At 35.4% G+C, this 25820-nt stretch overlaps 3 protein-coding genes across 3 annotated transcripts; 2 read left to right on the forward strand and 1 right to left on the reverse strand.

Moving 5' to 3' along the window:
* Positions 1-1330: 1330 nt before the first annotated feature.
* Positions 1331-2904, reverse strand: LOC130743026 (uncharacterized). The gene is made up of 2 exons (XM_057595133.1): positions 2786-2904; positions 1331-2236 (listed from the first exon to the last, which is right to left on the reverse strand). Exon 2 carries the CDS (start codon positions 2059-2061, stop codon positions 1528-1530), a length of 534 nt encoding a protein of 177 aa, XP_057451116.1. The 5' UTR covers positions 2062-2236; positions 2786-2904; the 3' UTR covers positions 1331-1527.
* A 16049-nt stretch (positions 2905-18953) lies between these two features.
* On the forward strand, positions 18954-21202 carry LOC130743027 (protein FAR1-RELATED SEQUENCE 5-like). Its single transcript, XM_057595134.1, has one exon. The coding sequence runs from the start codon at positions 18968-18970 to the stop codon at positions 21200-21202; it is 2235 nt and encodes a 744-aa protein (XP_057451117.1). The 5' UTR covers positions 18954-18967.
* Positions 21203-23588: 2386 nt separating this feature from the next.
* LOC130747425 (cold-regulated 413 plasma membrane protein 1) lies at positions 23589-25722 on the forward strand. The gene is made up of 4 exons (XM_057600362.1): positions 23589-24017; positions 24142-24249; positions 24356-24426; positions 25252-25722. The coding sequence occupies exons 1-4, from the start codon at positions 23848-23850 to the stop codon at positions 25503-25505; spliced, it is 603 nt and encodes a 200-aa protein (XP_057456345.1). The 5' UTR covers positions 23589-23847; the 3' UTR covers positions 25506-25722.
* Positions 25723-25820: the final 98 nt, after the last annotated feature.

Below are 25820 nucleotides of genomic sequence, written 5' to 3' on the forward strand. Positions count from 1 at the left end.
AATGGGCACCATGTTTATCATCATAGTGGCCAATCAGCTCAAAAGATTCACAATTAAGTGAACGACTTTAATAATGATAACTAAAATAAAGCTTTAACTGGTCCAAATTAAACAACGAGCCCAGTGGACCGTCAAGAATTTTTAGTAGACTGTCATCAGATCATCCAGCTTGGTGTTTGAATTTCAAAGTAATTAAGTCGTCCAGTCCAAAGCAAAGCCAAGTTATCAATGCCTTTTGACTCCTAATTAGCCTAGAGGGAATGCAGATTGTTAGTATTAGGCTGGTCGACCAACTCACTGCAAGGAGGCCCGCAGAATGATACAGTACGTACCAGGATGTCGACAACTTCCCATATAAACTTAATTGCATGATTCTCTTCTCCACGAATAAATGTAATCACCTGATTCTCTCCCACTTATTGTAATAATCGAACTTTTTTATCATTCAACTCAAGAGAAGGACACTACAAAGAAAAATAGTATCTTCTAGTCGTTTCTGTAACGTTTTGCACCGGTTTGAACTGCCCCCATTACAACTATCACTACACTTTCTACAGCTAGTGGTTTATGAAAACCGTTGGAATAACTGTCGAACAAAGTAATTTTCATTTCATGGCAAGTGAAACTGCCGCAGATGTATTCTAAACATAACAAGTTGATTATCATTTGTCAGCAGTTGGAACTGTCGTAAAGTAATGGTACCAGATATAAGTTATTTTAACATTTAACGGAAGTTCCATTAGCCTTCTTTTTTGTTTAAGCATTCGCGGCGGTGATGGTGCAATTTTTGTTTATGGGATTCTCCCTATAAAAAACAAACTTTAATTATATATTCAATTCATTTGGTGCTTTCTATGTAAAATTCAGTCATTGATTTTTCTTGACAACATAGAATTATCTTATAATAAAAGTGTTTGGCAGCAAAACGCTCTTAAGTGAGAGAATCCATGAGGCTTAAAGCAACCAACACATACAAGACACAACATGGAAACTAGATTTTTAAAGAAAGAATTAATAGCATCCCGCTAAAATTTGTCAGCAACTTAATGTGACCCAAACACAAAAATCATCACTAGATTAAGGATATCAGAGATTAACAAGAACAAATAAAAAAAACATGATTAAATAAGAGAGGTAGCAACAGAGCCTCCTCAAAGGACAGCACCAGATGTAGCAGACCATGCCGGCCCCAAGCCTTAAGACTCAATTAAGGACAACATCAAACCACAAGTTGCGCCTCCCACTAGAACATCAATCAAATTGGAGCAATTAATGAAGAGGAAGGTAAAGACATTAACATCAACATTATAACTTAGTCAGAATGGTCAAAGCCACAGGTTTAAATAGTATTACAAAATGATAGTGGTCCATCCACTACAATCCTAAATAGCCCAAGTGACATTACTTGTCCACATTTGAAACATTAAAAACACCATGTAACCATGTGCATGTCTAATAATCTATTACATCATATTCAAAGGAAAGATTCCCTTTGAAGCAAGCAAAAACTTTCAGACTCCTCTTTAATTATTGTCCCTCTACTTCTCTCTCTCCAGTAGCTGGAACCTGAGTCGCCTCCTCCACTAGTTCTGCATTATCTCCGGCATTAGCTTGAATTTTCTGCACAGCTACAACTTGTGACTGCTCCAAATTCTTGCGATTGCTCCAAATTAACCTATTGGACCTCCTCAAAGGCTGTGTAGCAGGCCTCTTGGAGGGAGTGACTTTTTTTGGTGCAGAAACATGTTGGCTCAAAGCCTTCTTCATTGGTGCAGTATTTGGAGGGGCTCTTATTGCTTCAGCAGCATTTGATGGGCTAGATTTAGGTGGGTCAGCTTTGGGTAGGACATTTTTGGGTTGACAACCTTTGATTTGAGGAGGCTTTGGAGAGTCAGTCTTGGGTTGAGCAGGCATTGATGGGCTAGGCTTCTTGAATGGAGGGTTGTATCGTATCATTGTTATTGGCGTGCAAAGCACACCGAAGGGCAATTCTTCATCATCGTGCTCCACAAACACCTCCACATTTTGCTTCTTATACTCAGCATATGCCCCAAGATGCATGGCATCCACATCATTCAACAATGGCCTAATATTGTGGTTCTCAGCATCGTCTTCTTTTCTCCACCACAACTTGAACTTGCCTGCAGTGTAGCCCAAATCCTTTACAAGATCTCGACACTCAAAGAAGCTCCAGGTGTCAAGATCAATCCCAGAATGCACATTAACACATCCCTCTCTGTAATGCAGGCATGGCTTATCAACAAAAAACCCCTTATGATGGATAAGGACAGTGAAAGTCATCATGCACAAGAGATTGAAGGCCATACACATTCAAATTCAACCCCAAATCGATCAAATAACAATATCCAGAATTGAAAATGGAAAATCCTAACCAAAAACCCAAATAATCAAGGCCAATAATCAATACCCAGAATAGAAAATGGAAACCCGTAACAAAAAATTAATCAATAGCTAGATTTGCAAATCGAAAACCCTAACAAAAAACCCGAATCTAATACCCCAAATCAACTCAACACCCATAACAATAAAACAAGTAACAATAAACCCAGTAACAATGCATTACCCAAAACTCATAATCAAACACGAAATCAAACTTAGAAACAACATTTCCCCCTTTCCGCATTACCCGAAACCCATAATCGAACACGAAATCAAACTTAGAAACACCATTTCCCCCTTTCCTCCATTTACGTAAGCAATACCATTCCCCCCTTTTACAAAAGCAAATTGGTAGGCGACAACGAAGGGAGAGCGAAGTACTAACCTTGCAAGCTTTTGGGTTCTTCGTCGTCTTCTCCGATTATGGGTTCTTCGTCGTCAGCTTCTTTCTTCCTTCTTCTTCTTTCTTTCTTCTTCAATTCTAGTGAGTTTCTTGGTTGGGGAGTGATTTATTGAGTGTTATATTCAATCAATGTTAATTAGTGTGTTAAAATTAGGAATGAGATTAATTATTAACTAGTGTGACTTAAACTAAATTTTTTAATAAAAAAGAATTCCACTGAGACTCATTAATTGACGTGGCAATGCCACATGAGCTTCATGGAATTCCGGCGTTGACCGAGGCGGTTGGAGGGACCAAAACCATACATTTGCACAAAAAAGGGGACTAGTCCCCACACTTACACGGGCAAGGAACTAAAATCATATCTATGACAAAACATAGGTACAAAAACATATAAGTGCGTGAAAAATGAAACATGTATATATATCTAATTGTTATGAAATATATGGATGCCCATCAGAGTTAAGAGTCCATGGGTCAGGCCCACATGTATACTTGTTCAACACTCCAAACCTAATAATATAAATACAAGGGAGTCTGCACATAGTAGAGGATCCCCATCACACTATCTCTCTATCTCTCTTGTTCCTCTATTCTCCTCTCTTATTGACTTGCTTACTCTTTATTCATAACACGTTATCAGCACGATAGTCTCTCTATAATTCATAAGTGAAAGAGTAAGTATCACTTCCAGAGTAAGTACCACATCCATGTGGAATGTTATAATTTTAAATTTTTTCTTCTTCTTCCTTCTTCTCCTTCTTCTTTGAATCATTTATCTATGAATTCAAAACTACCATAGTAGTAAATATGAATCCTGATGATTCATAGTCTTACAGTCCAGAAGCACTGTAATTGAATTATTTTCCTATGAATCCTGAAGATTCATAGCATAATAGTCCAGAAGAAGCACTGTAATTAAATTATTTTTGCATGAATCCTGAAGATTCATAGCATTACAGTCCAGAAGCACTGTAATTAAATTATTTTTGCATGAATCCGGAAGATTCATAACATTACAGTCCAGAAGCTCTGTAATTAAATTATTTTGCATGAATCAAGAAGATTCATAGCCTTACAGTTCATAAACACTGTAATTGAATTATTTTGCATCAATCAAGAAGATTACAGTCCAGAATACTGTAATTGAATTATTTTGAATGGAAGATTCATAAATAAATAAATAAATGAATCCTAAAGATTCATACCCTACGAGTCCCGAAGTACCGTAGTGAGACTTTTAAGATGAATCCTGAATATTCATGGCCTACGAGTCCAGAAAAACGGTAGTGCAAGATTTGTGAAAAAATGAATCCTGAAGATTCATGGCCTACGTGCCCAGAAGTATCATCAAACTATTTTTAAAATATGAATCCTGCAATTTTAACTATGAATCCCGAAGATTCATAAATTACGGTGAGATATATTCTTTAAATTGAATTGATCACTTTATATATTGTTTATCATGTAAATCATTTTACAATAATTAATTCATTTGAAGCGTTTTTTTTAATTTTATTTCCATATATCCACATATCATTTGAAAACAAAACCATCACGTAACACAAAATAAAGTCCTTCTATCTTTTATTTTATTTTAATGTTACTTAAATGTTAATTGATTGATTAAATCTAACAAAATTAATTTTTTTTTTATATTTTCTTCCCAGAGATATTTAGATATCTTAAATTCTTAAATTAATTTACTTTTACTACAAGTGATTCTTTATTTATTCATTATATATATAGTGAAAAAAAAAATATACGGAATCTGAAGATTGATTTTGTGATTCTTGAGAAAGTTAGAATTGGAAGCTAGTTATTGATTTTGAGTATTTGTGGAAACTTTTGTACATGAATGTGCTCTATATTTAATAAGTACGTCAATATTATTAAATCTCATAGGATTTAAAAAAAAAAAGAATTGGTGTAAGTATTCATGAGATTATGAAAAAGTATTTTATATATAATTATCGGAGTTTCATATACAATTATTTTGGTTATTTATTATAAAAAGATTTGTTTATATATATTTTGGACTTCCTTCTTATATCATAAAATGAATATTTAAATAAATTTAACTGTTTGAAATTAACAAATGAAGAAGACCTTATAGTCTTTTGTCAATATCTACATTATAGTTCATGAAGGACTATATCTCATTATCATTATAAATGATCAAGTTCATTGAAGGAGATGTGTCTATCATGTAAGCTACTGAAGTAGCTAGATTAAGGAAAGATTGAGATATTCCCTGAAGTGAATATTTCAACAAACATGACAAAAGTTGTGATCAGTTAGATCAACGCAAGGTTAAATGTCCCTGAAGGACATCCAATGACATATATGGTATTGTCTCATGAATGAAACTTTTGTGGTGGCTCTCTAGAAGAAGCCTATGAAATTTCAAAGCTATATCTTAAAAGGGATCATTGACAATCTTGAAAAAATCCACAGATCAATAATCTTATTTTTTTTTCAAGAAACAACCCCAAATGTGGTTGCAATCCTATAAATGCTATTAGAGTCTATGGTTGGTATAGCCATGATAATGACTCCTTATATCGAAAGTCTTCCTGACACAATGTGGTGGTCAGGCGACGTGTCCTATTGGCACGAGGATGAAGCGAATTGCAGTGCAATTGCTAATAGCTTGCTGAGGGGAGCATAATAATATGGTTGTGACTCACACTTTGGGGGAGAATGTTGAGAATTGAAGTGTGAGTTAGAGTCTCACATTGGCGCATGATCTCATGTTTTCTGCTCCCTTTATCTTCCCTTGGTAGCAAAGCATACAAATATAAAGAGCATATATAAACATTGTTGCTAGATATTGCTTGGATTAGTAGTAATCCAGACATGTAAAGATGTCAAACCTATTGTGTTTTTCCACGCCATGGATACACGTTAAAGGAAATTATGAGATGCAATACTCATATTGTGACACAACTCTCATGTACACATATTCCTTATAAATTTGAAAGTCTTGAAGGACTTTATTTACATCTAATTGATGTAAAGATAAACTATAAGTTGAAAAATATCAAAATCCTTGAAGGATTTAAAATGTCAGAAAATTTTACTTCAAACATTGAAGTATTATTTTGAATAAGAAAGTTCTATATATGGAACAAATTGAATGTGATTGGCATGACCGGTTAGACCATCCCGAGTCTTATGATGCGAAAGTATATGAATTCATATGAGCACTCATCGAAGAACATGAAGATTCTTCAATATAATGAATTCTTATATATTGTTCTCATGACCAATTAATAATTGGTAAAAGGATGGATTTGAATCCCTCATTATTCTTGAGTATATTTGATGCGATACATGTGCACGTATTCACTCTTTTTATGAGTCGTTTAAGTATTTCATAAATTTATCGATGCATCGACTAAATGACCAAATATATGTCATCAGCTCTCAATATTGATAGAGTGAAAATTCCAACCTTGATCAAGTTGGTAAATGACATGATTTTGAATATCTAGTTGCACATGTTCGTATTCAAATGATATAGCTTATTTGTTTAATTAAACGCCTCATATTTATGGCTAGACAATTAAATATGAGAACAAATATCATTATTTATGAACATGTGATTTAGTAATTAGCAGCATTGACATGCATCAAGCCAACAATTCATTGGAATTCTCCCCATTGTAATTGGTTCATGGTCAGGAACCTAATATCTCTCATCTAAGAATTTTCAATGTGCCTTACATATTTTCAATTTCTCCACCACAACGCACTAAGGTGAGACCACAAGGAAAGCTGAGATTATGTAATCAATTTGAGCCATTACCGATAGATATTTCATATCTTACTTGTTGTTTCTCAGCATTAGGGGGAGAGGAAATTAAGCAGCTCTGAAAATTTGTAAAGAATGCATATGTATACTCACACTATGAACCAGAAGTTCAAAAGATGCATTCTATGACCTAAAAGGAATTATTAAATTCCTTATATGCTGCAAATATCATTCTCTAACTTAATATCCCAGTTGGAAAATTCATTATTAGACTAAGGCATGCCTAAAACTTGGTTCAAAAATATATGTAAGGCCCAAGTTTTTAAACTTATGCCAAGTAAATAAAATCCTATTCACGATTAGGGTTGATGTATCGTGAAGGGAAACCTGAACTAGAGTTTACCAAATGAAATAAATTTATGAAGGAGAAAGTTCAGGAAAAGTCTAAGGATTGTACCAAGGTCGATAAAAGTTATAGCACGATCGATACACGCTTATACCTAGGTCAGAAACCCTAGTATATAGCTAGTTTTCACTTTTAGACACGATGGAAGTTAATTCCAAAAATCTTCAGAGAAAATGTTAGAACTTCTCTTTTTCCATATATCACAATCGTTTCGAGGCGAAACTCTAGGATCTACGAACGTCCGATTCCAATCATCGGAAGTTTGCCGAAACCGAAACCCTGGTATTTCAAAACCCTAGAATCAACCGACAATGATGACTTTTTCTATTCAGAGCTTCAAATGAAGATTCCACACGCGTACACCCATTTCTCTCGATGATTTCGATCTTTCTTCAGAAGGAAGTTTTCTATTCCGACATTCGATGCAAAAAACAACTTATCGGGTAAAATAGTTTTACACCGACTATGCATTAGTTGCCAAAAATACAAGGAGACCTCATTTTAGTTTTGGAATTCTTTCGCCAAAACATATCTTAGAATTCACGGAGAATGAAGCCGGAAAAATCAGATTCGCGAAACTTTCATTTTACCGCGTTTTGACAACCTCTATATATAGCCAAGAAATGAGAAAAAAACAAATATCTTACCCATTTCATCCAAGGAGGCCGCGAGTTTGAGAGGAGAGGAGGAGAAGAAGATTTTGTTCATTCCTTGCTTGATCGTCGATCAATCAGTTGCTACTTGAAGGTATCGAGGTATAGTCGCTAATCCTTACCTCTGATCGCTTTTTCCATAGCTTTTCTGTAGACTTTTCTGAGCTGATAGTTTTGACGTTTTTGCAAAACTATCCTGAATATTTCATTTTTGATTCTAAACATCTTCCTTATGTGCCCAAGATCACTTCTGCCGGATTAGATTTTCCGTAATGTCGCCGGATTTCCGCCAGAATCAATTTTAGCCTTAAATACCCATTTTTGGAGTTTTTGGAGTAAAGCTTCAACCTTTAGGCTGAAAACTATCGCCTTAGCTTAGTGCTAGTAGGATTAGTTGTCATAAACGTCGTTGGTGACGTCCCTGTCAAATTTGCTTTTTGGGATTTCAGTTTTGAAATTCTAAGTTAAAAATCATGACCAAAATACCCCTGCGACAGTTTTTGATCCGATAATTTTTCCGAGTTCAGAATACCCTTAGTTACGGCTAATGATAGCATAGGAACCAAGTTTGATCGAAGAAAAATCGAGTCCCACAATTACCAAAAGTGGTCGAGCCTATAGGGGGGGAGGAGGAAAATTTCCTTTTCCGAAAACTTGTCCTTTCGCGCTAGATTATCGTATCTCAGAGTATGTACTACTTCGAGTAACCTTAGTAAGTATCGATAGCTTAGTTTTCGATAGATTCTGATAGTATTTCTGTTATTTTGCTTTAAAGGAGCTTTTGAGGAATTTCCTGAGGAGCAACGCTTTGCTTGTGAGGAAGAGTTTGAAGTTCACCCTGGAGAACCTACAGGTGAGGGCATCTCACTGAATCTCTAGTTAATGCTTAGGGTCGATGCGTTCGACATTGTTTACTGTTTATGCACTTGTTTGTGTTTGATTGGAGAAATGTTTTCTGAGGCTTCGGCTGACAATGTAGATGATTCATCTACTGAATGTTTTTGAGATTGACTTACATGCTATGTGCTATGTGGGTAATCTAGGATGTGTGGTGCATGCTTTATATGCTAAGTGCTATGTGTTTATTCTGAGATATATTGATACATGATGTGTTGTTGACTGTGATGAGTTAATTATGCTTCTGCAATGAAATCTGAGATTCTGAGTAGTGAGAATAGCGGGCAGGTCATGCCGATTTTATTTTGAGAGTTTTGAGAAAGTTTGATAGGACGAATGAGATTCGGGCCTTGCTATGATGTTTATGGATCGAGACATTCTCTGGAGTCATTTGGGGATTAGGAGATCCTGAGAACTTATAGGATTTGCGATAAGACTAAAAAGGATATTATTTTGAAAAGAAAACTCATAAGACATTAAACAACCTCTAAATCTTTAAATAAAGATAATAAACTCGAAAGGAAGCTTCGGATGCAAATCTTAGTTTTTGGAAAACGAGAAGTGTCGTCGGATCCAATCGTTGAGGAAGTTGAGAAGTGTTGAGTATGTTGATGCTCTTGTGCTGTTGGAGCAGCTATGTGTTGTTGGGCTATCCTGGGGATAAGTCTGGGAAACCATTAGTTTCCGAGAGTGTGATACTCTGTGCTCGTTGAGTAGTTGTGACCATCGGATTGAGATGAGTCGGATGATTTGGAGATCATCATGAGTTACTATGTTGTTGTGAAGAAGTGTCTTTTGTCGCAGAATCGACTTTACCTTAGGGTAAGCTTTTAGAGACATTAATTTAGCTAGAACACGTGGCGACGTGTCGAGTGAGATTCGGAGACGTTGTTTGGCTAATCACTGCATTGCATGCACTCATTAAGTGGTTTAAACACGGCGAGATACCGGACCACGGCGGATTCCAAAATGGTTATAAGACCGGGATTTCCGCGTAAGAGCGCTGCTAGGTGACTCTTAGTAGCAGACCGAATGGCAGGCCTTCGGGTTTTATGCTGATCTGACTACCATTGTTGTTGGAGTAAGAGGCACGCGGGCCGAAATGGTCCCACCGTGGCTGGTGCTAGGGCTGATCCGTTGATGTCCATCCGTTCCGGAATGCATATTGGTTGACTGGGTTAACCTGCATATCATTTCATGCAACATGCATACTGACTTAGTTGCTGAGTGTGATTGTTACCTGTTAATCATATGTGGAATATGCTAATTGTTATTACTGTCATTTATGCTCATTATGAAATATGCAACCCTAGGAGGTTATCCCTAGTTATAAGCCTAAGTGGCTATTCTATTATCTGTATCTATCGGTGCTATTATTTACATAATTCTTTGGAGTTGACCCTCGCGTCTTCTGTGTGTGCTTTGGCGGACAAACGCCCTTTGTCAGATGTCTTTGGCGGGCTGGTTCACGACGGTTCACCCTTCGGGGGGGAACTAGGGTTAAGATGCTGGAACAGGAGCGCATCGCGTTTGCGAGGGGAGGACGGATAGGGTTGGTAGACTTAGTTGTTCTGGATTCTGATTCAGACGATGATCATGCTAGCACATAGTTTTGAGTGTTGGTATAAGCTCCTCGAGTTAGGATTAGTGTAGGAGTAGAGTTTTAGCTCTGACAGTCTTTGCTTCATTTGCTTCGTTGGGGGACAGGGTAGTTCCGCCTATAGCTTTTTGTGTGGTTTCCTTACGGGAATCACAGAGAGTTGGTTGGACTTAGGAGGTCTTATTTTCAGGCCATTGAGTCAGCCTATTCTCATTTTTGAGGGATGGTGTTGCGGACACTTCACCTTTTCATTTGGTTTGTACATATTGCCTACGGGCGCTACACTTTCTTTTCCGTCACTGGAGGTTACTCGTGACGAGGTTGCTACTTACAGCGGGGGCTGTTATATATATTGCATATTAGTTTTATTGCTTTTCGCTTTTGGGTTTTATCTGTTTCAGTCTTGTCTTAGTTATTATCAAAAAAAAAAATATTCACATTTTTCCGCATTAAGTTTATTTTTGGTTACTAAAGTGACGCCACCGAAATCGGGGTGTTACAATATATATCCTAGAGAAGGATGATGGTCTTGTTGAGGAGGCAAACTATCTTGAAAAAATGTAGAGACTACAAAAATGTTTATTCCTCCTGAAGAGGTTCAGGTACTTGTAATTATTTATTTAAGAGATCTCATATGATTATGTCTCTACAAGTTAACACAAGGAACCAAGAACATGAAGAATTGTCGACATGATGAAGTAGCGCTCAATATTAGAAATATGTGCGAGAATCTTGAACCCGAAAATGAATGGGTGTGATTGGCCATAAATAGAAAGAAGCAATTCATTTGCTGAATTTAAGGGTCTTTGGACCTCATATCTATACCCTAAAGGTATAAAGACGATAAGGCTTAAAGAGTCTTTGTAGTAAAGTGAAATAATGTTGTCATATTTAAGACAAACAAGTGATAATCGTGGTGGATACTTGGAGTTACAACTTATTGGTATGGCTCACTTGAGATTAATATCTCTATAAAACTCCTTGAAGATTGTAAGATGCCTAAAGCACACAATTCATGTTCTCAACAATGAACAATTTACTAGATTGAGACAATCTAGATGATTATTTTCTTAAGGACGGTCACAAAATGACCCAACAAACTCATGCATATTTATGATGAGATATGAGATTGTTTATGTCATAATTAATGTTTATGACAATAATTTATTGAGACTCTAGAAGAGCTCACAAAAGCTGTAGATTTGCTAAAGAAAGAATTTGAGATAAAAGAGTTGAGAATGAAACTTTTGTCTAGCCTTATCAATTGAGTATCTAAAGGATGAGGTATTTATGTACCAAAGGACTTATATTGCAAAGGTACTAAAAGGATTCTATATGGACAAATCATGTCCACTGTGTACTCTATTGGTTTTAAGGTCATTAAATGTAAATAAAGATCCTTTTAGACCTTGAGAAAAGAATGAAGAATTACTTGATCCTGAAGTACCATATCTTAGTGCTATCAAAGCATTATTGTATCTTGCTAGTCATACTCGACTTGATATATCATTTGTTATTAACTTATTAGCAAGATATAGTTCTTCACCTACACAAAGACATTGGAATGGAAAACAAGTGTTTCGTTATCTTAAAGGCGCATTAGATATGAGTTTATTTTTTCCCTTTATGTCCAAGCTTAATCTAATTGGTTATGCAGATGCTGGATATTTGTCTAAATATCTCAAACAGGTTACTTGTTTACATGTGGAGGAACAACCATTTCATGGAGATCTGTGAAAGAAACTATGATAGCCACCTCAGCTAACCTTGCAGGAATATTAGCATTACATGAGGCAAGACGAGAATACGTTTGGCTGAGATTCGTGATTCAATGCGTACTTGATATTGGTGATTTGTCCTCTTGAAAGATGCCGCCAACAACTATATATGAAGATAATACTACATGCACTACTCAATCAAAAGAAGGATACATCATGGGAGATGGACAAAGCAAATATCACCGGAGCTTTTCTTCACTCATGATCTACAAAATAATGGTGACATAGACATCCAACAAATTTGTTCAAGTGATAATTTGACAGACTTATTTACGAAGACTCTTCCAACTACAACATTTGAAAAGCTTGTGCAGAATGTGGGAGTTCGTCGGCTTAAAGATTTCAATTAAAATGCATTGTACTCTTTTTTCCTTAACCATGTTTTTTCCCATTGGGTTTTTCATGGTAGGGTTTTTAATGAGGCAATGTACAAAGACGAACTATAGAATGATGTACTCTTTTTCCTTCACTAGGTTTTTATCCCACACTGGATTTTTCCTAGTAAGGTTTTAATGAGGCACATTCTTAAGGGATGGTCATCTCAAATTCTTTCTTTAGCAAATCTACAGCTTTTGTGAGCTCTTCTAGAGTCTCAATAAATCATTGTCATAAACATTAATTATGACATAAACAATCTCATATCTCATCATAAATATGCATGAGTTTGTTGGGTCATTTTGTGACCGTCCTTAAGAAAATAATCATCTAGATTGTCTCAATCTAGTAATTTGTTCATTGTTGAGAACATGAATTGTGTGCTTTAGGCATCTTAAAATCTTCAAGGAGTTTTATAGAGATATTAATCTCAAGTGAGAGCCATACCAATAAGTTGTAACTCCAAGTATCCACCACGATTATCACTTGTTTGTCTTAAATATGACAACATTATTTCACTTTACTACAAAGACTCTTTAAGCCTTATCGTCTTTATACCTTTAGGGTATAGATATGAGGTCCAAAGACCCTTAAATTCAGCAAATGAATTGCTTCTTTCTATTTATGGCCAATCACACCCATTCATTTTCGGGTTCAAGATTCTCGCACATATTTCTAATATTGAGCGCTACTTCATCATGTCGACAATTCTTCATGTTCTTGTTTCCTTGTGTTAACTTGTAGAGACATAATCATATGAGATCTCTTAAATAAATAATTACAAGTACCTGAACCTCTTCAGGAGGAATAAACATTTTTGTAGTCTCTACATTTTTTTCAAGATAGTTTGCCTCCTCAACAAGACCATCATCCTTCTCTAGGATATATATTTTTGAACCAAGTTTTAGGCATGCCTTAGTCTAATAATGAATTTTCCAACTGTGATATTAAGTTAGAGAAGGATATTTGCAGCATATAAGGAATTTAATAATTCCTTTTAGGTCATAGAATGCATCTTTTGAACTTCTGGTTCATAGTGTGAGTATACATATGCATTCTTTACAAATTTTCAGAGCTGCTTAATTTCCTCTCCCCCTAATGCTGAGAAACAACAAGTAAGATATGAAATATCTATCGGTAATGGCTCAAATTGATTACATAATCTCAGCTTTCCTTGTGGTCTCACCTTAGTGCGTTGTGGTGGAGAAATTGAAAATATGTAAGGCACATTGAAAATTCTTAGATGAGAGATATTAGGTTCCTGACCATGAACCAATTACAATGGGGAGAATTCCAATGAATTGTTGGCTTGATGCATGTCAATGCTTCTAATTGCTAAATCACATGTTCATAAATAATGATATTTGTTCTCATATTTAATTGTCTAGCCATAAATATGAGGCGTTTAATTAAACAAATAAGCTATATCATTTGAATACGAACATGTGCAACTAGATATTCAAAATCATGTCATTTACCAACTTGATCAAGGTTGGAATTTTCACTCTATCAATATTGAGAGCTGATGACATATATTTGGTCATTTAGTCGATGCATCGATAAATTTATGAAATACTTAAATGACTCATAAAAAGAGTGAATACGTGCACATGTATCGCATCAAATATACTCAAGAATAATGAGGGATTCAAATCCATCCTTTTACCAATTATTAATTGGTCATGAGAACAATATATAAGAATTCATTATATTGAAGAATCTTCATGTTCTTCGATGAGTGCTCATATGAATTCATATACTTTCGCATCATAAGACTCGGGATGGTCTAACTCGTCATGCCAATCACATTCAATTTGTTCCATATATAGAACTTTCTTATTCAAAATAATACTTCAATGTTTGAAGTAAAATTTTCTGACATTTTAAATCCTTCAAGGATTTTGATATTTTTCAACTTATAGTTTATCTTTACATCAATTAGATGTAAATAAAGTCCTTCAAGACTTTCAAATTTATAAGGAATATGTGTACATGAGAGTTGTGTCACAAGATGAGTATTACATCTCATAATTTCCTTTAACGTGTATCCATGGCGTGGAAAAACACAATAGGTTTGACATCTTTACATGTCTGGATTACTACTAATCCAAGCAATATCTAGCAACAATGTTTATATATGCTCTTTATATTTTTATGCTTTGCTACCAAGGGAAGATAAAGGGAGCAGAAAACATGAGATCATGCGCCAATGTGAGACTCTAACTCACACTTCAATTCTCAACATTCTCCCCCAAAGTGTGAGTCACAACCATATTATTATGCTCCCCCTCAGCAAGCTATTAGCAATTGCACTGCAATTCGCTTCATCCTCGTGCCAATAGGACACGTCGCCTGACCACCACATTGTGTCAGGAAGACTTTCGATATAAGGAGTCATTATCATGGCTATACCAACCATAGACTCTAATAGCATTTATAGGATTGCAACCACATTTGGGGTTGTTTCTTGAAAAAAAAATAAGATTATTGATCTGTGGATTTTTTCAAGATTGTCATTGATCCCTTTTAAGATATAGCTTTGAAGTTTCATAGGCTTCTTCTAGAGAGCCACCACAAAAGTTTCATTTCATGAGACAATATCATATATGCCATTGGATGTCCTTCAGGGACATTTAACCATGCGTTGATCTAACTGATCACAACTTTTGTCATGTTTGTTGAAATATTCACTTCAGGGAATATCTCAATCTTTCCTTAATCTAGCTACTTCAGTAGCTTACATGATAGACACATCTCCTTCAATGAACTTGATCATTTATAATGATAACGATATAGTTCTTCATGAACTATAATGTAGATATTGACAAAAGACTATAAGGTCTTCTTCATTTGTTAATTTTAAACAGTTAAATTTGTTTAAATATTCATTTTATGGTACAAGAAGGAAGTCCAAAATATATATAAACAAATCTTTTTATAATAAATAACCAAAATAATTGTATATGAAACTCCGATAATTATATATAAAATACTTTTTCATAATCTCATGAATACTTACACCAATTCTTTTTTTTTTTAAATCCTATGAGATTTAATAATATTGACGTACTTATTAAATATAGAGCACATTCATGTACAAAAGTTTCCACAAATACTCAAAATCAATAACTAGCTTCCAATTCTAACTTTCTCAAGAATCACAAAATCAATCTTCAGATTCCGTATATTTTTTTTTTCACTATATATAATGAATAAATAAAGAATCACTTGTAGTAAAAGTAAATTAATTTAAGAATTTAAGATATCTAAATATCTCTGGGAAGAAAATATAAAAAAAAATTAATTTTGTTAGATTTAATCAATCAATTAACATTTACGTAACATTAAAATAAAATAAAAGATAGAAGGACTTTATTTTGTGTTACGTGATGGTTTTGTTTTCAAATGATATGTGGATATATGGAAATAAAATTAAAAAAAAAACGCTTCAAATGAATTAATTATTGTAAAATGATTTACATGATAAACAATATATAAAGTGCTCGTCTTCAGGTGGTTGTGGGTGGCTCGTTTTTTCTCCACCACTGTCATCTTCGTCCTTCTTCGACCTCTTCACCACCTTCAACTCATCCACCCGCCTCACCCTCCTTCCCTCCTTCCTCTGCAACAGGACATATCATTCTTTGATACAGCAACAGATGCAACTGAGATCTAAACCCATATTGAAAGAAAAACGTGAAATACAGAGAGAGGAAGAGATTGAAACATAATAAATCAACAAAGGAAGTACCCATAATTTTTGGTCAATTTCATAGTGATATGGTAGATGAAAGCGCAGATCTCTTCCCTCGTCGATGAATATATAAATCTGATCGATGAACACAAATCTCAGCATAAAGAAGTGCTTGCGGTGGATCGAAGAGCAGAGGGGCTTCTAACGGCAAGGCTGACCATGGATTTTTACTGCAGAGAACCGAAGGGTATGATGAATCAAAGAGGGTAGTGGTGGCGGATGAGGCGGAGGAGGCGGTGGCCGGCCAGTGAGTTTTTTGAAAGAGGAAAGTTTGGAAAAGAATGGGACAGAGAGGATATGACACTTTTACCCTATTTAAATTAACTCAATCCTAACCATCTATTTTAAGAATATTCTTAGATTCCTATATCTAAGGGTTCTTAGGCATTGGTCCATCATGGACCAGTTTTATAAGTGCCCACCCTAGTGGGCACCCATATTTTAAAAATAGTTTGATGATACTTCTGGGCATGTAGGCCATGAATCTTCAGGATTCATTTTTTTCACAAATCTTGCACTACCGTTTTTCTAGACTCGTAGGCCATGAATATTCAGGATTCATCTTAAAAGTCTCACTACGGTACTTCTGGACTCGTAAGGTATGAATCTTTAGGATTCATTTATTTATTTATTTATGAATCTTCCATTCAAAATAATTCAATTACATTATTCTGGACTATAATCTTCTTGATTCATGCAAATTAATTCGATTACAGTGTTTATGAACTGTAAGACTATGAATCTTCTTGATTCATGCAAAATAATTTAATTACAGAGCTTCTGGACTGTAATGTTATGAATCTTCCGGATTCATGCAAAAATAATTTAATTACCGTGCTTCTGGATTGTAATGCTATGAATCTTCAGGATTCATGCAAAAATAATTTAATTACAGTGCTTCTTCTGGACTATTATGCTATGAATCTTCAGGATTCATAGGAAAATAATTCAATTACAGTGCTTCTGGACTGTAAGACTATGAATCATCAGGTTCATATTTACTACTATGGTAGTTTTGAATTCATAGATAAATGATTCAAAGAAGAAGGAGAAGAAGGAAGAAGAAGAAAAAATTTAAAATTATAACCTTCCACATGGATGTGGTACTTACTCTGGAAGTGATACTTACTCTTTCACTTATGAATTATAGAGAGACTATCGTGCTGATAACGTGTTATGAATAAAGAGTAAGCAAGTCAATAAGAGAGGAGAATAGAGGAACAAGAGAGATAGAGAGATAGTGTGATGAGGATCCTCTACTATGTGCAGACTCCCTTGTATTTATATTATTAGGTTTGTAGTGTTGAACAAGTATACATGTGGGCCTGGCCCATGAACTCTTAACTCTGATGGGCATCCATAAATTTCATAACACTAATATTATTAATACTACTTTTTAATAATATTAATTTTTCGATTAATTAATTAACTAATACTTTTAAGATCTCCTTAGCTCGATGCTTAATTGCTTATCCTACTGGTGACTGTATACGAATTGGGTGTCACATCCTCGTTTGGAAGCATTCTTGCGCTTATATCATGCCTAATAAAGTATTTTTGTTTGTGTAAATTAATATATAGTAATTGAGATTTACTTATCTAACATTTATAATTATTTAATAAATATGTCGGCAGTAGCTATGGCTGCCACTTGTCTTTGATCGTTGTACAACAAACGAAGGGTTGTGATTTAATTTGTGCCAAGCTGCAAATCATAAAAATTGTGATGAGAACAATCAACTTTTTTGTTTTTTATCAATGAGAACAATCAACTTAAAAAATATACTTGACCCAATCTGCGGACACCTCGGCCCACTTTGTTGGAAACCTTATCACATTATTTAAATATTCAAGTCTTTATAATTTGACAAAAAAAAAAGTCTTTATAAGATAAGAGTTTAAGCCAGTCCTAACTCCATAACAAATTGTCTTCTAATATCTTAATTTTCACAAAAAAATATGGACTTGACGCCAATTTTCTTTTCTTATTTCTCTTATTTTATAACATTATTATATCATTCACTTCTATAATTCTTTCTTATATTGAGTGTGGATTAATGAATGGATGGGGACGGAATTAGTTTGGAAATTTTTTTTTCATAGTAAAAAAAAGTCAATTGATGATATATGAGTTTTTTTTTTTTTATAAGCAATTGATGATATATGAGTATGTCGACTAACTAATGGGAGCAAATTCTGACTTGCCATGTGGCAGACAACTTTTTCCCAATTGCCTCGTGTCCTCAAGACCAAGCTAAGTGAAGTCCAAGTCATGAAATGATTATTGATTCACATGGCGCCATTCAAACCTATGATACAGATATAGTTATTTGTATTTTTTTTATAGAGTAGGGATATACTCACTCCAAGAGTAAGTCATCTAAGACACTCCAAATCTTTAACCGTTAATTATATTACAATCTAAAGGCTCATATTCATCACTAATTCCCTCACGTGATTTCACAAAACCTGGCACAGGGAAAAACGTCGATAAAATTCTCATCCTTGCAGCGCTAAACCAAGCTGTCGAGAGGGTTGATCGATGGCGGAGGTGAATCCTATTTCTCTGCTGCCGCAACCTCCTTCGCCAAGGACTACTATCTCAATCACTCATTCTATGGCTTCAGGTTCCGTTGATGAAACAAAGGTATTCTTATGTAATTTTGGGAAATTGGTATCATTACGTTGATAAATCATCTCTCAAGAATTGTCCTATCATCTTGTTTGATTCTCCTTGGCTGGGCACCATTGTGCAGCGTTACATATCAATATCGTTTTGGGTGTCATGCATTAGGATTTCTCCTTGGCTGGTTTTCGTGTTTTATATCTGTACTGGGAGGGAGATGGTGTTTTGTTGCTAAACATATACTATTTCTAGCCACCACTACTATTTCCAAACTCAAACTAATATTTGTTTTTCTTTTAAATTCAGGGACAACAACTAATGGATGATAATGGTATTGGTTCATCTAGTAAGGATTTTACAACTAGTATACTGGATACTTCAGATATAGGTGGGGAATTGAATAGCAAACCTGAAATTGGGATGGAATTTGAGTCCATTGAAAAGGTTAGAGAATTTTATAATTCTTTTGCTAAGAAGAATGGTTTTGGAGTACGTGTTCGTTCAAGTAAACCAAAGAGAGCAGTTTTGGTATGTTGCAATGAAGGTCAACATAAAGTGAAGATCTCAAGAACTGAAGAAATTCAAGATAGCACTAATCAAACTAAAAGAAAGTGCTCAACTATCCGAAGTGGTTGTGAGGCTTCACTTATTGTTTCAAGAGGCACAACCAAAAGTAAGTGGATGATAAAGTCTTTTAACAATGATCATAATCATGTCATGGTTAGTCCCAAAAGTGTGTCCTATATGAGGTGCCATAAAAAGATGAGTGTAGCAGCAAAGAGTCTTGTTGAAAAATTTGAAGAAGAAGGCATACCGACTGGAAAGGTTGCTGCAATTTTTAATGATGGTGACTCAACTTTCACTAATAGGGATTGTTGGAATTACATTAGAAATGTTCGGAGAAAGAATTTAGATGTTGGAGATGCTCAAGCTGTTTTCGATTATTGTAAACGGAAACAAGTAGAAAATTCTAACTTTTTCTATGCAATCCAATGTGATGAAGATTCTCGGATGGTGAACTTGTTTTGGGTGGATGCTAGATCACGATTATCTTACCAACTCTTTGGGGATGTCATCACTTTTGATACCACTTATAAAACTAATAAGTATAGTATGCCGTTTGCTCCATTTGTTGGGTTGAATAATCACTCTCAGTCTATTTTATATGGTTGTGCTTTACTACAAGATGAATCAGAGGCTTCTTTTGTGTGGTTGTTTAAAACATGGCTTCAAGCAATGGGTGGAAAAAAACCTATATCTATCATAACTGATCAAGATTTAGCTATGAAAGCTGCTTTGGCAAAAGTCTTTCCAGAAAGCCGTCACCGCCTGTGTTTGTGGCATATTATAAAGAAGTTTCCTGAGAAGTTAGCTCACATATATCACAAACAATCTATTTTCAAGCGAGATATGAAAAGATGCATTCGAGGTTCACATAGCATTCAAAGTTTTGAAGAAGAATGGATGCGCATAATGGTCGAGTATAACTTGAAGGAAAATGAATGGCTTCAAGGGTTATATAAGATTAGAGAATCTTGGATACCAATTTATAACAGGAGTACATTCTTTGCTGGAATGAATACTACTCAAAGAAGTGAAAGTATTAATGCTTTCTTTGATTCTTTTGTTGATGCATCAACAACATTACAAGAATTTGTGTTGAAGTTTGAGAAAGCTGTTGAAAGTCGCTTAGAGGCAGAACGAAAGGAAAATTATGAATCAAGGCATAAGTCTCGTATTTTGAGTACCGGGTCAAAACTTGAGGAACATGCGGCATCTATATACACCAGAAATATTTTTGCTAAATTTAAAGGTGAGCTAGAGAAAATCAACCGATTCACTAGACATAAGATTAGAAGAGATGGGCCTAAATATGTGTATCAGGTGTCCAATTGCTATGATGCTCGAGATACTTTCACTGTTGATATAGACTTAGACTCACAGATTGCTAAATGTGGCTGTGAACTATATGAATTTATGGGGATATTGTGCCGACACATACTAGTAATTTTCCAAGCAAAGGGAGTTGTTCAGATTCCTAGTCATTTTATTATGGAACGATGGACTAAGGATGCTAACAGAGGTCTTGAAGACACTTATAATGATAATGATTTGGGTGAAAAATCTGATACATTAAAGATTTTAAGAAGGGTGCATGTGCAACGAGAAGCAAGTTTTTTAGCTGATCTAGCAGAAGAGTCTGAGGAAGCATACAATTTCATTATTTCAGAAATGAAGCAAACTCATAAGTCAGCTGCTGCAATGAAAACAAGTGAAGGAGTAGTACTTTTGGAGTCAAGCGAGAAGAATGTAAATCAAGTTTGCTCATCTGAGCAAGTGAGTGAACCACCACAACTGACTATTGGAAACCCGCATGTATCACAAACAAAGGGGAGAAAGAAGGATGGAGGAAAAATGACTCAAAATAGCAGATTTAAGAGTGGACTTGAAGTGTCACTTAATAAATCAGTTGTCAAAAGGAAAGCATGTCATGAATGCGGGGAGCACGGTCACAATAGCAGAACTTGCAAGAAAAGAAATCAAAATGATTAATGGATACATGTAAGTATTCTCACTTTTAAATATTTTCCCTGAACTTATAGTTAAACTTACAGTTATCATAACAAACTAATATTGCATTTGTGACTATGCAGAACTGTTGGAGGATTTTGGCTATCTGTTTTGTCTTTGACAGACAAGTAAAAACCAGCAAGTTTCTTTTTTGGCAAAACCTTGCAACGAGAAGTGCTGCGTGGATCTGTTTAGTTGGCTCTTAGTGAGCATTTGAAGTGTAGTGTGCTGTTTTTTGTGCTCTCTTTCAGAGGGATGGAGGGTTGGATTAGAATTATGTATTAGGCTTCACTCTGTAGCAGTTAATTATGTTACTATGTTAGAATTATGGCAAATTGCAATGAATAATTAGCAGGCTGTGTTCCTTATCTTGTAAACTCTTACTATATCGTGTTTGTCAGTTTGGTACTTTTCTTTTGGCAAGTGGTAATGAACATGCTGTTTTGGCTCTTTTAGTACTAGTAACTTGTACAATTGTTCAATCAAATGACAATTAAAGAAATAGTTGTCGTATAATATTAATAATGTAAAAATCTCTTACAATGCAAAAAATAAAACAGATTCAATTTTTTTATGAACTAATTCTCTAGCTAAATACAAAAATAGTAGCAAAATACAAAAGTGTTGCTGTCATTAGCTTTCACAATGCAGCACTGTTTCACACATCTAAGTACATAAGCATTGAATTTCTTATGGTCTCTTAATGTCAGTTTGTTGTCTTAATGGAAGTTCTACTCTTTCCTTGCTGGTTCTTCAAGTGGGATTTACTTATTTTGTAATTGATAGCAGCAAATCCAGCAACTTTGCTTCTGTGTTTTAAGCTAAGTCGGTCTCAGCTTCTGTGTTTTATCCTGCACATTCAAAACACAAGAATGAGAGTGTGAATAACTTGTGTATAACTTGATTTATCAATATCATGCAGACTGGAATTTGGGTAAAATTTCAACTTCAACAGTAACTAATATGTGGAGATACAAAGTACAAACCATCCAATTCCTGAAATGCATGATGGAATTAGAGCTGCTTCCAGACTAATCAGTTTTAATTAGTTTTGAAACAGCAGCCCTGCAATGATTTTTTTGGTACTAATAACTACAATTTCTCATTATTCCCCTTTAAAGTGAACTCCTCATCCGAGAGGAATCAAGTCCAAAAAGTGCTGCACAGTTAATCTAGAGTAATGCATTCAAGTACTTGATAAGAAAAATGTTGTATTAAACTCTAATGAAGTGTTTTGATACATGTTATCCTGCAAGTAAGATAATGGTCTCAACCAGAGAAATAAACATAGAAAGAAAGATACTCTCCCAACAGATGCCCAAATGACAGCCACTCTCCCAATTTGATTCCAAATATATAAGCTCTTAATGGTACCCTTAAGGAATGTGTCCCACCCAATTCAATGTTGCAGAATCTGTACCAGCACCTGATAAAACCGTGAGGGAAAAAGCCAGACACACAATTCAGCATATTGCCTTGAGTGGGTGAAGAATTGAAACCCTTAAAATGGATCCGGCAGCGAGAAAGCCTGCATAGTCCTTTCTATTTCCAATTCACCAAACAGAAGCAATTAGATCTGGCTCTGATGACACCCATGAGAGAAATTGACCTCAAAGGGATAATCGGAATCGTTGAAGACACAGAAGCAACGAGAGACAGGGAAGCCCTTATGTGGGGGAAAGGAGTAGCTGCAACCGTCGGTGTCGGTGTCGGTGGGGAACCCTTTCACCTCTTCCTCTGTCAGTCTCTCATGCCGGCAAAGGAGAGCACCGCTGCAACGATGAGAAAATTTTATCGTTTCTCCCTTTGCTAGTTTTTTTGAAATCACGTGAGGGAATTAGGGATGAATATGAGCCTTTAGATTGTAATATAATTAACGGTTAAAGATTTGGAGTGACTTGGGTGACTTACTCCTGGAGTGAGTATATCCCTCCTCTTTTTTATAAGCATATAGATATTTATATGACATATCATAACGATATACATTTTATTTATTAAAATTATATTATATGATATAGACACTGCTGGAATTTTCTTGCTTGTAGGAATTCTCTTACGAATAATAATTTAGAAAAAGCAAGGCCAGCTGTCACACACTTATATGCTCATCTCATACCTATCTATTATGTCGACGATCCATCCATGAACCTCCACATGGTCTTAAATGGTTCAATTTAATTTAAGTGCTTTTTATAGAAATTCTTCAAGAAATAAAATAAGACAATTTCACTACTACTCATCTACGAGTACAAACGTTTCATACACTCTAAATCTAATTTGTCATAATATTTTCTATATAATAAATTTCAAATTCTATCATTTTTCTTTTATATCGAAAAGATAAATTGTACTCGCCAGGAATCGATATGTCCCTAACTCCTACCACTAGTATCTTATCGTCCAAAAATAAAATGTTACTATGTTATAATTTTTAATGACTAGATAACAAAATATTTGTTTTTTTGTCGACCACATCTTAATTACAGTTGCTTGAAATTTGGTTGGTTGCCTATAAATCAAATCAGGGACAGGGTGTATAGTGTATACTATATAGTATACATTAATATTTGCTTTGTTTGATTCAGTCATCATCGAACTTATCTTCCTTCTTCGTTGATCTTGAGAAAATGTGGAAGGGTATGAATTTTCGAGAAGCAGAAGCAGCTGACTTGATCAACTCTGATTTCAGGGACCTGAGTCTTGCTGCTACCAAACTAGCCAATCATGCCGTCAACCTTGGAGTTGGCTTCGGCTTTGGAGCCTCCTTTTTCGGATTGATTGCTGCCATTGCTGCTATGTATGTTAATTCTCTTATACTACTTTTTCTTATTTAAGGCGATTGTTTCTTTCTTTCATTTTTCAATATTGTTCAATTGAGGTGTCTTTTGATTTCACTGATTTGTTAAATTTGTTATGTTCAGTTATTTGTTGGTTTTGGATCGTACAAACTGGAAGACAAACATTCTTACAGGACTACTCATTCCATACATTTTCTTCAGCTTGCCTTCAATCATTTTCAATGTCTTCAGGTGATTGATTAGCCTATAATGTTATCAAATTTGTACCATCATTTTTCTCTAATGTCAAACTTTCTTTTCAATTTTCATTATTTTAATTGTTTCCATGGCTACACAGGGGAGAAATTGGAAAATGGATTGCTCTAGTTGCTATTGTATTGCGCATTTTCATTCCTAAACACTTCCCAGGTACGCTACAAATACAATATTGTCAAGACCTGCAGTATGTGTTGGTTTCACGATTTGAACAGAATACATAAGCTTCTAATCATAATTGATTCTTGGGCATTTTTCCGTGAAAACAAACATGCTTTGACATGAATTATTGATTACAATCATATATAGTACGATCCAGCTTTAGTGATTCCAAACCCAGTCTAATGCTTTGTTTGTTTGGTTGGGTGGAAGGAAAGTGGGAAGGAAAGAAAACACGGAAACCGATGCATGAATTAAGACTACACCTTAGTCTTAATTCACTCATCGGTTTTCGTGTTTTCTTTCCTTCTCCATTTTTCTTCCACCCAACCAAACATAAAAGGACGACTTACACTTTAAGTTCACTAAGCTCAAGGCTTAGGACCCGAGGGCTGTGTACCCCGGTCTAAAGGACGACCTACACTTCAAGTCCACTGAGCTCAACCCTTAGGACCTGAGGGGCTATGTACCCTCGGGCTTCAGTGGCCTTAGACCCGACCAAGACCGAGATGACTTTCCATCTCTCGGACTTGAGGAGTTATGCGCAGACCATAACTCGTCTGGAAGAAATAATGGCGGTTGTAACTCCCACCTGAGTTAATGGTGCCACCTGATTAAATAAGCTAATCATAATATGAAACTCTTAGAAACCCTCAGCAACCCAAGGAGCGAAGTGTGTCTTTATAAGGGTACTTTAGCCCAACATCTGAGGCATATTCACTCTAATACTAATTTAGGATCTGAGCTTGGAGATCTATCCTCTCAGCTTAGGACCCGGAATTTAGGGAGAACCGTAACCATTCATGATTATTATTGCAGATTGGCTGGAATTACCTGCTGCTTTGATTATTCTGATCGTTGTAGCTCCTGGTCTAATTGCAAACACCTTTAGAGACAACATTGTTGGGGTGGTAGTGTGCCTTGTCATTGCATGTTATTTGCTGCAAGAACACATTCGAGCATCTGGTGGTTTCAGAAACTCCTTCACTAAAGCGAATGGCGTATCAAATTCTATTGGCATAATAATTCTGTTAGTCTATCCCATCTGGGCGGCTGTTGTCATAATTTTTTAGGCACCAGCATTTGAACTTGGTTGATATGTGTGAATTGAAACAACTGTATTCTGTTTAAATTTGTTGGAAGTTGATGTCTTGAAACGCACTGTCACTGCTTCATGTAGCACCCTTGTTCTTTTGTTTGCTTATGTAAAGTATCAAATCAGATCTCATTGAAAGAGTTTGTATTGATTCAGTGTTAAAAATAAATGTGATGAAGGGGATTGATGTAGTATCTTCCATTCTTCCTAGCTTCTTGTGTATTCAGAAATCATAGATGTCACAAGGCCCATGAAATATCTAGCTTTTCGGAATTTACAGATAATTGTATAG

The sequence above is a fragment of the Lotus japonicus genome, chromosome 3 (assembly GCF_012489685.1).
Source record: "Lotus japonicus ecotype B-129 chromosome 3, LjGifu_v1.2".
Lineage (NCBI taxonomy): Eukaryota > Viridiplantae > Streptophyta > Magnoliopsida > Fabales > Fabaceae > Lotus > Lotus japonicus.